Consider the following 13,115-nt stretch of genomic DNA (forward strand, 5'->3'; position numbering starts at 1 on the left):
ATCCTCAGGGACTTTGGTCTTCTCTGATGCCAAAAGTACAGTTATTATAATGGGTAAGTCAACCCTCTCAGGTTCTTTTTTCCAGCTCATATGACAGTTATATCTTATCCCTGTGCCTCTGCACATGCTCTTTTGCTGGAAGAGACCTAAATTTAGCAGCTCGGATGAAAGCAGTCTGTGCTCCAGTGAGCATGTCTGTGCGGCTGGCTTATTATAGCTCCCACTGCAGCTTAGTCTCCCAAAAACAACCCCAGAGAGGCCAGCCAGCCAGCATCTACTCACTCCCTGCTGATGCAGGGGGACATTGAACAGAGGGTAACAGAAAAACAGGGTTCAAGCCATAAGCACTCTCCTTTTCCATTGCAGAGTCCCTTTCCTTGCAAAATCTGGCACTTTACCCTGACCAGGATTCAGTGTGGACTAGTACATATTATCAACAGTCACTAAGGAGAAATTCTTCTCTTTCCTACATCTGTTAAAATTTCCATTCTCATCCTTTCCTCTCACGTCAGCTCTCTCCTGCTCTGGGCCCTCACTCATTTTAATCCACCAGCAGAACTACTGTGTCTCTCCATCTTATGTTGCCTGTGATTTTTTTAGCCTGTGTATTTTCAAAAGCTTCATTCCTCTGTTTGCTTTCCAGCCTCTTCAACACCGAGGACTGGATGACTCTGACACTGCAGTCAATGGTATATGCAGTAGTAATTATTTAAGACCACAAGTCATTCTTCTTCTTTGTAAGTTATTTATCCTTTAAATATTGCACCAATCCTGCCATTCAGGATTTGCATAACTTAACCTTTTCTTTCCCCCAAGAGAGGCTCCAAGTAGGGAGGAATACGTGAAGATTCAAAGTGTTTGTGTGGATGTTTTTAGCCACCCAGAATTAGTCATGTAAGTGTAGTCCACTCAGAAGCCAGATCCTGACCCACGACACAGTGGAGTTCCCTATAATCTTGGCTGGTTATGGATGCTGGCTCTGTAGCCATCTGATTTAGACAATCTCTCTAAGAACCCTTTGTCTAGGGTCTGCTCAGCTTTCAGCACGTTGTCTTCATCTCTTAAAGGATGCAAAGACTACAGCTATCCTTAAATATCTCCAGCCTGAAGCACTGTCTAGCATAGCTTTACTGTCCCCACATCAGAAGAGGGACAGTAGTGGACAAGCCCACAATTCCTATCAGCATAGTGATAAAGTACATTACTTTTCACTGATATTTCCTGTTTGTCTCACTGGTTATTTTAAACCCCTTTTAAAAAGCTCTCCAAATCCCCAGGCTTTACTTGGTTGCATACCTACTCTGTATTCCCATTATATCCTGCTATGTTCCCATCTCTACAAAAGACATAATAAAAATTAAAGGTCACAGAAAGACAGGGCAGTGTGCATTAAGTAAATAAATAGAGCTCAAGCAGCCAGCCTGTTAAGCATGAGGTATTTATTCTAGGTCCCACAATGAAAACAGAGCTGAACCTCTTGGAAAATGGCAGCATTTGTGTTTTTGCCCTAAGGACCTGGCCTTTTATATTTGCACCTCAGAGTAGAGGAGCCTGGTGCTGGAAGAAGAGATTTTCAGTATGTCATTGTATTAGCAGGTACCTTTAGCTTTAGAGAAACAGCCTCATTTCATTCGCTGAGGTCTGCATCCTGGCACTAAGGAAGTCTTTAGCCAGGCTCCCACAGATTTAAGTGAGGGCCAGAATTTGGGCCTTTGGGGGTTATGCAGGTGTTTTGAGGAAGTTCATAAAGGAATGCTCATTTTTATACTTGAGCACCAGCAGTTTGCCATCAGCAGCCCCTGAAAATGGGGTTATTCAGCTGTAGCACAAGTGCTGCTGGAGCTACATTGCGATGCTGTAGCTCAGTTAGATTACTGTCTCCATAGCAGCGGGTACCCGAGGTTAGGGTGGAGGCTGAAAACCAGCGCTTGCTTTTCTAAAACACTGATTTTCACATGCTTGTAATAGGGTAAAGAATTCTCGTTCTGCATATTAATATCAGATTAATCACAAAGTTAACTGCAGATATTAGGACTTGCTGCAGAGATGTAGGGGTACTTTTGATACTTAGAGCAAGGATGCCTCCTTACCTCCAGTTCAGCACCGTATAAGATGAAACATCCATTTCCACAAGTCAGAGGTAGCCTTGGTGTAGAAACAGTGGTGTTCTGGGGAAGACCCTAGGAAGAGCCAGCCTGAAAATTTTGTTCTATTATTTGAGCAAGGCTCTTTTAACACAGAGAGAAGGAAGGTGACAAACACACTCCCAGAAATAGGTAAGCAGTGTTTATTTGAGGTGGGCAGACTGAAATATTCCAATTCATGTAAGAAATGCAAGTGTTCTTAGCTCTTCATTATTTGCCATAACCATAGAAACAGTGTTTTTACACTGTATTACCAGGGGAATGTGCAGCATTCCACCTCTAGGCAGTTCAGACTGAATTCTACAAAGCCCTGAGCATAGCATACCAGTACTGCTTTGCAAGTCAAGGGCTCTCTGGATAGACCTGGGTTGATTACACCAACATACATGTCACATAAGGCCAAGAAGGAACAGAGGAGCAGAACTGATTTGAAAAAATCCCTATAACCTAAAGTGCCTTTAAAACAAGAAACCACTTGGATATGGTGGTCAACACAGCTTAGAAAATAAGCTATAAGGGGAGACAGTGATGAGCAGCTGTAAGAAATAGCCAGGCATCGAACTCTCCATTTCAAGGGTGCTTCAATTACAAGATTTTTAAGACGGGGATCCTTGCACGTTCTGCAGGCATGCACAGAGGAGATCCTGGATGCTATTACTATTTATAAGTGACAACTATACAGTGTCTTAGGTGCTACTGCACTCAGTGCTTTCCACACTGCTGTCCCACAGCATATGCTGTGTTGACACGATCTCAGAAATACCCACACGCTATGCCTTTCTCCTACAGAGGAACTTAAGGCTGCTCTTGGCCATAAGCCCAGTCTACTGCTTTCTTTTATTAAATAAAGCTATAAACAGTATAGAAGGCAACCAGTCCTGGGCCATTGGTTGTTTGACATCTGCCTGTGTTAATGAATGCCATCCACAGGGGGACTGGAGCCAGCAACCACCTCTATAGTGGGGTTGTGAAGATGGTTTGGAACTTGTAGAGTAACACTTTGACCTTCAAAAGAGCCCTTTGCAGTCATACAAGTTGTCACTTGCTCTTGATCCTAGTTGTGTTGTCTTACCTTCCACAGTTCTAACTGAGCAGAGGAAAACATGTCTGCTTTAACATCTGCAGCAGAACTTAAGGCACAGGCTGTGGCAGAAGATGCACAGGAGTCTTCGCATGATCTGGAGTTGCCTGGCCTTGATAAGGCATTCCCATCACTTGCTGGGAAGACATCACCTAGTGTGGATGCAGTGCTGCTATCAGGATTATAGTGCTTGTCATGGTATAGCCTATCTACATTAAGGACAAGAGAGGGTTCAAGCCACACACCCTCTCCTTAGCCATTGCAAAGTCTTTTCCTGCAAAATCTGGGTGAGACCACTATAATTGCATTCACATTACAGTTTATACAAACATAATAATTTTATCTCAACCCCCCACTATCAAGACTAACTGATACCATTTAAGCCCGACACCTTAGGGCATTTGCCAGCTCCATGGAGACACATTCAGTCAGGGAAACTCCTACTGCCCCTGTGGAAGCTATATATTATTTGTGGTATAACCTAAACCCTCCTTCCCCAAAGCTGCAGGCTATAAAATGGTACCCCATTGCTTCCAGCAGCCTTAAATGCATTATTAAACCTAAATTTCATTTAATGGGCTTAATGAATGTTTATTTCAATTAGCATACATATAGTTCTGAAGAGGAAATGAGTAGCTTTCACTTTTTTCTTCTTAATTAATATCTGCCTCTATGTAGATTTATCTTACTTAGCTGTTCTGTAATTTGGCTATAACCCAGCTCTAGGGGATGGAAACAGAGCTATGACTGCCCAGCTAAGGGAGACTTCTAAGGCACATATGTATTCATTCCTTCACAGACCTAGGATAGAAACTCACTGGCTGATACAGTGCTTGGAGTGAGGAAAACATGCTAAGCATCTTAACATGATGTATCTAGTGCTAAAAGGCAACAAGAGCAGGGGTGCTCCACAAGAAAAAACAAGCTAGGAACAAAGGATGCTGACAGCACTGCAGGTGACCCTGCAGATAGGACCCAGTCCTACCACATGTAAAGATAACCAGGGGCATTAACCAGCTTCACCAACTACCTAGTGATCATAAGGCAAAACAAGGAAGTCCACAACCTACCCAGGAAAACAAGGTAGAAACACTAAGAAACTGCACTACTCGAAACGCAAATCCAGAGCTCACCCAGCACACCCAAAAGACAACACCAGAACACCCTACAACTGCCTCAAAGAAAAAGTCTCCTGGGCCTACACTTAAATGGAGGTCACAGTCAATGGGCAAAGGGTGCTGGATAGAGCCCCAGGTGGGACTGCTTGGGGCAACGAAAGCCTGCAGGTATGCTCAGGACCCTGACACTTGAAACACAGTTGATAAATCCCTTCTCAGTGAGAACCCAGTCTGCAAACTTCTCTTCATGCAATGATACCTGCTTTTAACAGCATCATATATTTAGAGTGCAAAGTCATGCTCCTTGAGAATACACAGCTCTTTTTGTCTTGGTCAATCCTATTGAGGGGCACAGAATCAATATAGGCTATGCATAGTATTGCATCAAACATGCATAAGCCTAGAGATCTCAATCAGGTTAATTATTTCCTTGTGTGCTTACCATATAAATATATAGGCCATGAATTCCATTACTATTGATGGAAGATGTTGGCTTCTAGCTGCAAGAAGTGTAGTTATTGCTGGATCTAGTGAGTATGTCTTACTAGGGCAAATATCAGCACATAAGAGGTAGAAGCTTTTAGTTTTTAAACAGGTAAAATGCAGACAGGAGTTTTAGAATCTCTGCTACTCTGCAGAACTCTGAAGCTAACTATAATCCTAGCTACATGATAGTATGCTTGAGAGTTGACCTTTTCTTGGGGGGTGATAAAGAAAAGTAATGGCTTTTCTGGTTATACTAGTAGTGGTTTGGGGCCACTGGTATCTCATTAAAAGAGATTCTTGGATTTCAGAATATTACGGCCAGAAAGAGAGATGGCTAGAATAGTGGCTCTACTACTCTGTAGCTGGTGAGAAGTTTGACAGAAAGTTTTGCAGTAAATGTGTGCGGTTAAGGGAACATCCTTACCAAGATAAAAATAACTGGATGAGAAGACTTAATTAATATCGACTAAATACAGGAAAATATGATCATTACCTTGTCGCCCCTGGATAGTTATGTAGAGCCAAGCACAGAAAGCTGCGCAGGCTTTCTACCTTGTTGCCACTTCTTGAAACGTCCAGAAGAGGCCAGTGTGCCCTTGCTTTTAGGTTACTTGCATTAAACCTTTCTAAACGTATGTTTTTGTTTAGAAAATGCTGAGCTGTCTGGAAAGTTTGATCAAGAGGGATGCAGCTGTACTAATGTGCTTCTTCCCGGAGATTTGAATGCATTTTCTTAGCAGTATAGGGGAACCAGGGATCAGGGAGACAATATGCAGGCAAACAGCTCTGCTGACCACATCATCAGGATTTGAATATTTTAAAACCAGCATCGTGGGATTTTAACAGCTAAAATTTGGTGTTTAGGATTGACAGTATTAGTCAGACTGGGGTTTTCCTCTGCAGTGTGACAAATCTATGAACACCCTGGAGTTGCTCCAGGCTAACACAGGACAAGTACCAGGCCATGTCTCTGCTGGCAGTCACTGATTAGCTTTTTCACTTAAAGCTTTTGTGCTCAGTCCTCTCTGATCCCTATGAAGGTCACCCGGATTGCAGCAGTGCAGCCGAGCCTCGTGTCTTCTGGAATAAAGAATATCATCAGCATCTGCAACTGAGGATTGGCTTCTGCTGTGCTTTTGCTCCCCAAATGGTCACCGACAGGGTTTGTATGCCTGTGGCCAGAATATCAGGGCCCCATAGTTGTATGGGGGTCTGGCACTGCATTATACCTCAGCACTCCCAGGTACATTTAAAAAAAATAATTCTCAGTGCCTAGCTAGGATGTTCATCAGTGCATCTGCAAGCTCTCTGCATGGCAGTAGGCTTTATCTTCTTTAGTTGGAAATGAGTCATTTCCCTGTACTGTACAGAGATGCCCAATTTTCTTGGAAATTGTTCAGTTCTGCAGAGTCTCCAGAAACCACTGATTATTGGACTCTCTTTTTGCACTGGGTATTTTACCTCAGTCTTAATAAATGCTTGGGGATGTTTCACATGTTGGAGTAATTAAAAAAAAATATAAAAAATTGACAGAAGCAACTGAAGCTTTACTCAGGTCATATTTAATTTGAAGGGCAAGTGAATCTCCTGTATTGACCACTGGCAACTCATCATATCACAGCTGAGCAAGGTTTATTGAAGATTAAAGCCTGTTAAATGAAAAAGGACTGCTTTCACACTTGTGTTAGCTGACTGGCTGAAACGATAGCAGTTCCAGCTGTGTGAACTTAAGGTGTTTTGTGCATGACACCTGGAAATGAGATGTAGGTAGGAGCCACTCTGCAGCACCCTACAAACTATGGGTGAATGACGGTGGTCGAGGAGGACTTTGCGGTCTGCAGGTTGGCCTTGTGGACCCTTACCTACAAGAACTGCTGAGAACAAAGATGATGGAAGAGGTGTAGCACTAATCATAATGGAGAGGCACAGTAGCTCAGCAGAAAAGCAACCATACAGTACAGGCTTTTAGATCTGTATATCCAACATGCTAAATATTATCACCTGCAATTTTACTTGCTTATTCTGAGAGCCATATGCATCTTAAAAGCCTTCAAAGGCTGGATGGAAAAAAACAATTAGGTCTGTTTACAACATGCTGATCCAGTGTTGATAGCATTGCTGGAAGCCTGTGCCCAAAAGCAATGCAAGAAAAAGGGCTGTGCAAAGGCTAAGCATTTTTGTCATCCCACAGTAACCAGGGCCTTCCCAGCCTAGCCACTTGGGACAGGAGCTTGTCAGCAGGACGGCTGTAGTTATTACCGTAATACAGGAAATAATAGTCATTGGGAAAATGTGAGTGTGCTCTGGCTTCCTTTTCTGTCCCAGTCAGAGGGGAGGAAGGAGATCAGTGCTGTCATGGAAGCATCCTTCTGGCAGCCACGTGTCTCTCAGCGTTCTGTATTCTGCATCGCAGGCTGGGAAAACCAATTTTTGCCATGTTAATTTTTCCCTCTGCTGTTTGAAATCCCAGCTCTGGCCTTCCCTGTTAACACATGGGGAAAGGAGAGGAGCCAGCTGCTGTGAATGCTGTAGGCTGGAAAAATCTGATTTCTGAGAAAAAGGCTGAAAAGAACCAAAAGTGTATTTATAGGAAATTTCACGAGATTCAAGCTCAACTACATTTGTCTGAAGCCTGACTCAAGGGCTTTGGGCTATTTAGATGAGTCGCATTGCTGCTTATGAGCATCTTGCCGCAAACTGTGAAGTACTGGTGTGGGGAGGAGGAGAAGAAAGATGTAATTAATAGCAGATCTAAGGTGCAGGCTTTACCTGACAAACTGCTATGTTTAAAGCACTCAAAGAGTTTCGAGGGCTGGGGATCTCTAGTTTATTTCTAGTTTTATTTGAGACTCTCAAGCCAGGCACTAGCTGCTCGAGAACAAACCTTGTAGTTCAGGTCAAGCACAAGATGTCACAGCAGGGGACTTTTATTATCATGGGACGCAAATATGAAGTTTAAGCGCATTACTTCGAAAACGAATGTAAACAGCTGTCACCAGGCACGGGCCGCGGCTCCTTGCTGACAGGATTTCTACACCCTTTCCTCGCGGTTGGGGGAAGAAATGGCTCCCTGGCACCCTCCGCCCTCCCTGGGGCTGCCGCGGACGCCCTCCCCGCCGGCGGGGCTGAGGGGGAAGCCTCCACCCCGGGATCCCTCTCCGCAGCCCCCTCACCACCCCGCCAAAACGTCGCCCCCGCGCCCCCCTCCTCTTCCCCCCCCACCGGGCGCCGCTGCCGCGCTGCATGCCGGGAGTTGTAGTCCCCGTCGCGGCGGTGCGGCGCCCACCGCAATTACCGCTTGGAGAACGGGAACTACCGCTCCCACGCTGCCGCGCGGCGGGGCAGGCTGCCGCCATTCTCCCTACCCCGCCCCCCCCCGGCAAAAGGGCATTTGCCCCTCCGCCGCAGTGTGGGGAGGGTGGTTGCGCCCCCGGGGGGGGCTCCGCTGGTGGCGACACCGTGGGGCAGCGGGGCCCGGGGGAGCCCTCCGGGCTGGCGGGGGCGCGGGGGCGGTGCTCCCGCCGGCAGCCGGGACTTCCTGTGACAGCCCATTTCCTGGTCGGATGGGGCCGGCGGGGGTTGGCGGCGGCGGCGGCGGCGGCGGGGTCGGTCCCTGACGGGCTCGGTGGCCGCCGGGAGCTCCGCCAGGCAGCGATGCGGGCCCCGGGCCCTGCCGGCAGGCGGCCCCCGCCGTGACCCGCCGCGGGCAGCCGGTGGGGCTGCGGCAGGCCGGCCCTGGGCGCCGCTGAGGGGGTGCATGGAGGCACCCCCCGCCCGCGGAGAGGTACCGGGCGGGGGGCCCTGTCTGTCAGGGCTCCCCTGAGGGGGCTGCGGTGGCCCGGGCCGGGCCGTGGGGATAACCGCCTTTCCCCTCCCGTTATCCCCCCTGTGGTTTTGCAGGTGTGAATCCCCCGGAGGACAGCGCGCCTGCTCTGCTCGGCCCCACAAGGCGAGCGGCCCCGGATCCCCCTCGCCGGCCTCGGCCGGGCAGCTGGAGGAACAAGGAGAGGGGGCTTAGGACCATTAAAAATAGCATCGCCCCCCCCAGAACCAGGCAGCTGCTGCCTCCTGAGACATGAAGAAGTTTTTCGACTCGCGGCGGGAGCAGGGTGGCTCTGGCCCTGGATCGGGCACCAGCGGCGGTGGCGGTGGCAGCGGTGGCCCGGGCAGCGGGTACATCGGCAGGGTGTTCAGCATCGGCCGGCACCAGGTGACGGTGGACGAGGTGCTGGCGGAAGGTAAGGCCACCGAGCGCTCTGCCTTTGCTTCTTTCCCTCCTCCGTTCCCTTACAAAGCTGGAAAGGGAGGCTTTGGCCTTTACTGTGCACTCCACCTCCCCCGCTATTCCTAGCTCCCCTAATATTTCATTGTCCTTGACAGACTTGCAATCCGGTGGCATCTGCAAGCTGACATTTCTGGTCTTCTGATCTGTAAACCCAGTGTGGGTTTGCTGGATTTGGTTTGGGTTTGTTTTGCTTTGTTTTGTTTTTTTTTTGTTTGGTTTGTTTTTTTGGTTTTTTTTTAATGCACTAGAAACTGAGGGGATTTTAGAAGTTGTTTCCCACTTTCCCCGAGCTGGGAGTTTGTTTAAAAAAAAAAAAAAAAAAAACAAACCCCAAGTTGTCAAATGTTTTGGTGCAGAACAAGGTGCTGTAAATAAAAAGCAGTGGCTTTCGCTCTAACTTTCTTCAACCAGTTGCCTCCTCTCCTACCTGAAACAGAGAGGAATAAAACACTGGAGTAAGCTCCTTGTAGATATGTCATGCACATAGGTAGACTGAGTATGGCTAGCTGTGATCTAGAGAGATTTCTGTTTGTGTGGGGCTTCCGCAGGGGAAGTGGTAATCCCAATAGCTTTTTTTTTTTTTTCTTCAAAATAAAACAAATAACTAAAAAGGAACAGTGGGGATTATAGAACTCTTTATGTGCACAGTGCTTGCAGTGCAGCAAGCTGTTGGTGGTGGTTTTTAATTGTAAATAGCACTACTGCTTTAACTATCATTTTACATTTAATTTGTTTGGGCTATAAGGAACCTAATGAATATCTCTGGCTGGTAACCTTAACCTCGACCTTCAGAGAGATGTTGGCCTCAGACCTGCTCCGGCTCTATCTCCTGCACAGCATCCTTTGCAATTTCAGTCAAAACAGTGTTTTGTTTTGATCTTGTAATTGTGAAGGGGAGAGTAGATGCTGTATGAGAGCTGAGTGGGAGGACCTGTGTTGGCTTTTACAGGAAGAACCCTAAAATGGAAAAGGGACTCTGGGTACACTGTGTGCATTCAGGTTTGTAAAAAGTCACCACAGTGTACAAGGAAGTAGATCTGTGACCATCTTTCAGACATGCTTTCTGATATGTTCTGCTGCATGCTGAGCTGAGAGGAGCACTGAAGCCAGTCCTTCAATTAGTAACTATAGTGATTTTTTTTTTTTTTTTTCTCACTTCAAATTTGCAATACAGGTTTGCCTTGGCTGATATTTCCAAGGCTCTTTTGGCCCTAGGAGCTTAGGAACTACATGAGCTAAACCTGAGAAGCTGTCACAGCCTTTTTTTAATGCAGACTGGCCTCATCCTGGTAACATGGGGAAACAGAGGCTTTTTTTGCTGATGAATAATCTGTTGGCAGGTTCTGCCCCGGTGCTGACAGCACCAGGAAGCAAGCCTGTGTGTCACTGGGCTCTGTCCCGCTCATCATGCCTAGGCTAGAGCCACCAAGGGTGCGAGGTGGTAGCACAGATTGTGTGGGAGAAGTGCCTCCCCTCCGTACTTCCCTGTCCTGGAGGAACTGCTGTTTTTGAGGGCTTTTCCCTGTGACTCCTGGTTTCTTGGCTGGCTTCTAGGATGGAGCATGGCCTAGAGTTGGCTACAATTCTGAGATCTGCATGTGGAGGCCCAGCGAGGTGCAGCAGGCCTGCAAAATAGGTGTTATGTTCTCTTCCTGCCTACGCTGTATGGCAAAGGAAGTTCTTTGGGTGAAATGTGCTATGAAAGTTTTTTCCTCACAGTTAAATTCCTGATGTGGGCAGTCTGAAATCCTGCTGTGTGGCGAATGAAGTCTTCACGGGGACAAGAGCAAGGTGGCTTGTAGGTTCGCAGGTTGTCGCCTTTTGATGGAAACAGGGGGATGAAAATACCATTTCCTTTATGGGAAAGTAAGGTCATCTGGAGAGTCAACGTGGGTCAGAAGCACTGCAGCTTTGCATGCTTATGGCCTTCTGCTGTAGCTGCATGAGCTCCCCAAGTGCTGGTAAACAGTATTTTTTTACTGACTCAGCTGGAGACCTGGGGAGCTCTCTGGCAACCTGGTCCCTGCACTACTGACATCTGAATCCTTAGCTGGAAAACTTCTTTGTATCTGCAGTGAATTTTGGTGGTTCAGCAGTGTTGAAAAGGCAACTTGTGAAGTCTTGGCCATTTCTGCTAAAAGGAAAAGTCCCCTGGGAAGCACTTTGTAGGAGGAGGAGTAAGTATCCTGTCTGGGAAAGAAACATCTCTCATCACTGTTGCTTTAGAAGGCAGAGGCCAGGCCTGCGTTTGGTGCAGCATGTGAAGCTTAGAAAATAAATGAGATGTAAAAGTGGCTTAAAAGAAAGAGTGTCTGAAATGAATGGATGGTGTGGGGAAGATTTGAGTTGCAAGCCTGAGGAACTGGTTGAACCAGAACTTTTGGAATTCAAGTGTTGGGATTTACCTCTAATCTGTCAAAGCTGTGACTGGTCCCCCTCAATTCTGCTGAGCAACCCTGCTGAAGATGTCTGCTCCCTGGCCCAGGATGGGAGTCCTTAATACAGGCACAGTGAAATGTGCCAGATGGCAGATGTCTCCACGTGCTCGCAGTCTCTTGCGTAGATCCCCTGAAATATCTGCTGTGGCTAGGTACACCCCCCACCCCCTTAAAAATAGTTGTGTTTGGATACTTGCTTTCCTGGGCAGGGAGGAACATTCCTTCCTTTTGGAAGGAAGTAGATGGGAATAATATAGAAAGAGCTTGAATGGTTGTTTGCCTGTGGTGGTATAATACCGGTGCATTAGTATTTTTTTACAAACAGTATATTGTAATAGGTGATTCTTATTTGAGTCTTTGTAGTCATCTTGCTCTAATCCATATAATAGCACAAATAATCTCTTGAAAAATTCCCCTCAAAGTTTGCATGAGAACTAACTGCTCAGCATCACCCAGTATGGGCTGAGGGGGGTTGTTGCTGACTTTGAGGTGAGTAGTGTTTCACAGTGCTGAGGTGACTGGTGAATGCCCATGAGGCATTTGATCGTGTGGGTGAGTCAGGCTACTATCTTACTGTTTTGTTTATGAAAAGGAACCAAAATAGTGTGATTAAATTGGTTGCTGCTTTTTGTTTCTTCCTGTGTGTAGCAAAAAAAAAAAAAAAAACCAAAAAAACAAACCAACAAAACCAAACAAACCAAAGAAACTCCACCCCAAAAGCCCACAGTGGAGCTGTGAGGAAGACCCCGTGTCTCTCAGATGAGGACCAGAGCAGCAGAAACATTTATAAGGATGTTGCCAGAAATAAGAAATTTGCTAAGGAGTTTGTGGGGTGTGCAAGTGTGGTAAAGTACCACAAGACACATGTACTCCTCTGCCCTAAAACAACCAAAGTGGGGATTGCCCCAGTGTCCGGTTTTTCAGGGGCTGTGTTTTGTGTTACTCTGTGTACTTCCAATATTGTAAGAGTACTGAACTGATCCAAGGTGTGTAAGCATTGATGGGGAGGCTGTTTGAGCTAGTATTTTGTTTGTCTTGGTTTACTTCTAACAAAAGATACAGGCTGTATTTCTTCAGGTCTGTGAAAGGTCACTTTTTCAGTTATTTCTCTGAAGGTTCTACTTGTAGTCTTTTCCTCTTAAAATGTATAAGTTAGAGGATTTGGGTTTAAAAATTGTCAGATATTTCACTGAAATTTTTTCAGATACATGCTTCTATGTGTGCTGCTAGCTAATGTATATAATGGTAGGCATTATAAACCAATACAAAATCAGCTTAAATTTGCCAGCTTTATTTTTTACTCCATTTTGAAAAGATGGACGTTGTGAGAAGGTTTCATGATTTTCTTCAGTAGACCTGAAGGCCAACACGTGTATGAAGAGCTTGATATGGCTGTGAGTGCACAACCTGTGTGCAATGGGGGAAGGTGGTCCCTTGAGCTGCCTAGTGTGTGCTTGGGCTAATTGCAGAGGACTTCTGCTGACCTCTGCCTGGCTTATCCTTAGTGCTTCCTTTCCCTGGAGTGTGCAGCACCATAACCTGAAGTCACTAAAATTTCACATG

General features: G+C 46.3%; 1 protein-coding gene across 6 annotated transcripts in view; it reads left to right on the forward strand.

The window, feature by feature from the left end:
- Positions 1-8,226: 8,226 nt before the first annotated feature.
- The window catches only part of AAK1 (AP2 associated kinase 1), an 80,762-nt gene continuing 75,873 nt past the window's right edge, over positions 8,227-13,115 (forward strand). Inside the window, exons 1-2 of one of the 6 annotated variants that reach the window (XM_032985123.2) lie at positions 8,227-8,613; positions 8,730-9,067. In XM_032985123.2, coding sequence (XP_032841014.2) covers positions 8,905-9,067 — 163 coding nt within the window. In that variant the 5' untranslated portion in view covers positions 8,227-8,613; positions 8,730-8,904. The remainder of the gene's footprint in view (positions 8,614-8,729; positions 9,068-13,115) is intronic. The other 5 variants (XM_032985120.2, XM_032985121.2, XM_032985126.2 and 2 more) reach the window with 5 other exon arrangements.

Source organism: Tyto alba, unplaced genomic scaffold (genome assembly GCF_018691265.1).
Source record: "Tyto alba isolate M040663 unplaced genomic scaffold, T.alba_DEE_v4.0 Super-Scaffold_34, whole genome shotgun sequence".
Taxonomy (NCBI): domain Eukaryota; kingdom Metazoa; phylum Chordata; class Aves; order Strigiformes; family Tytonidae; genus Tyto; species Tyto alba.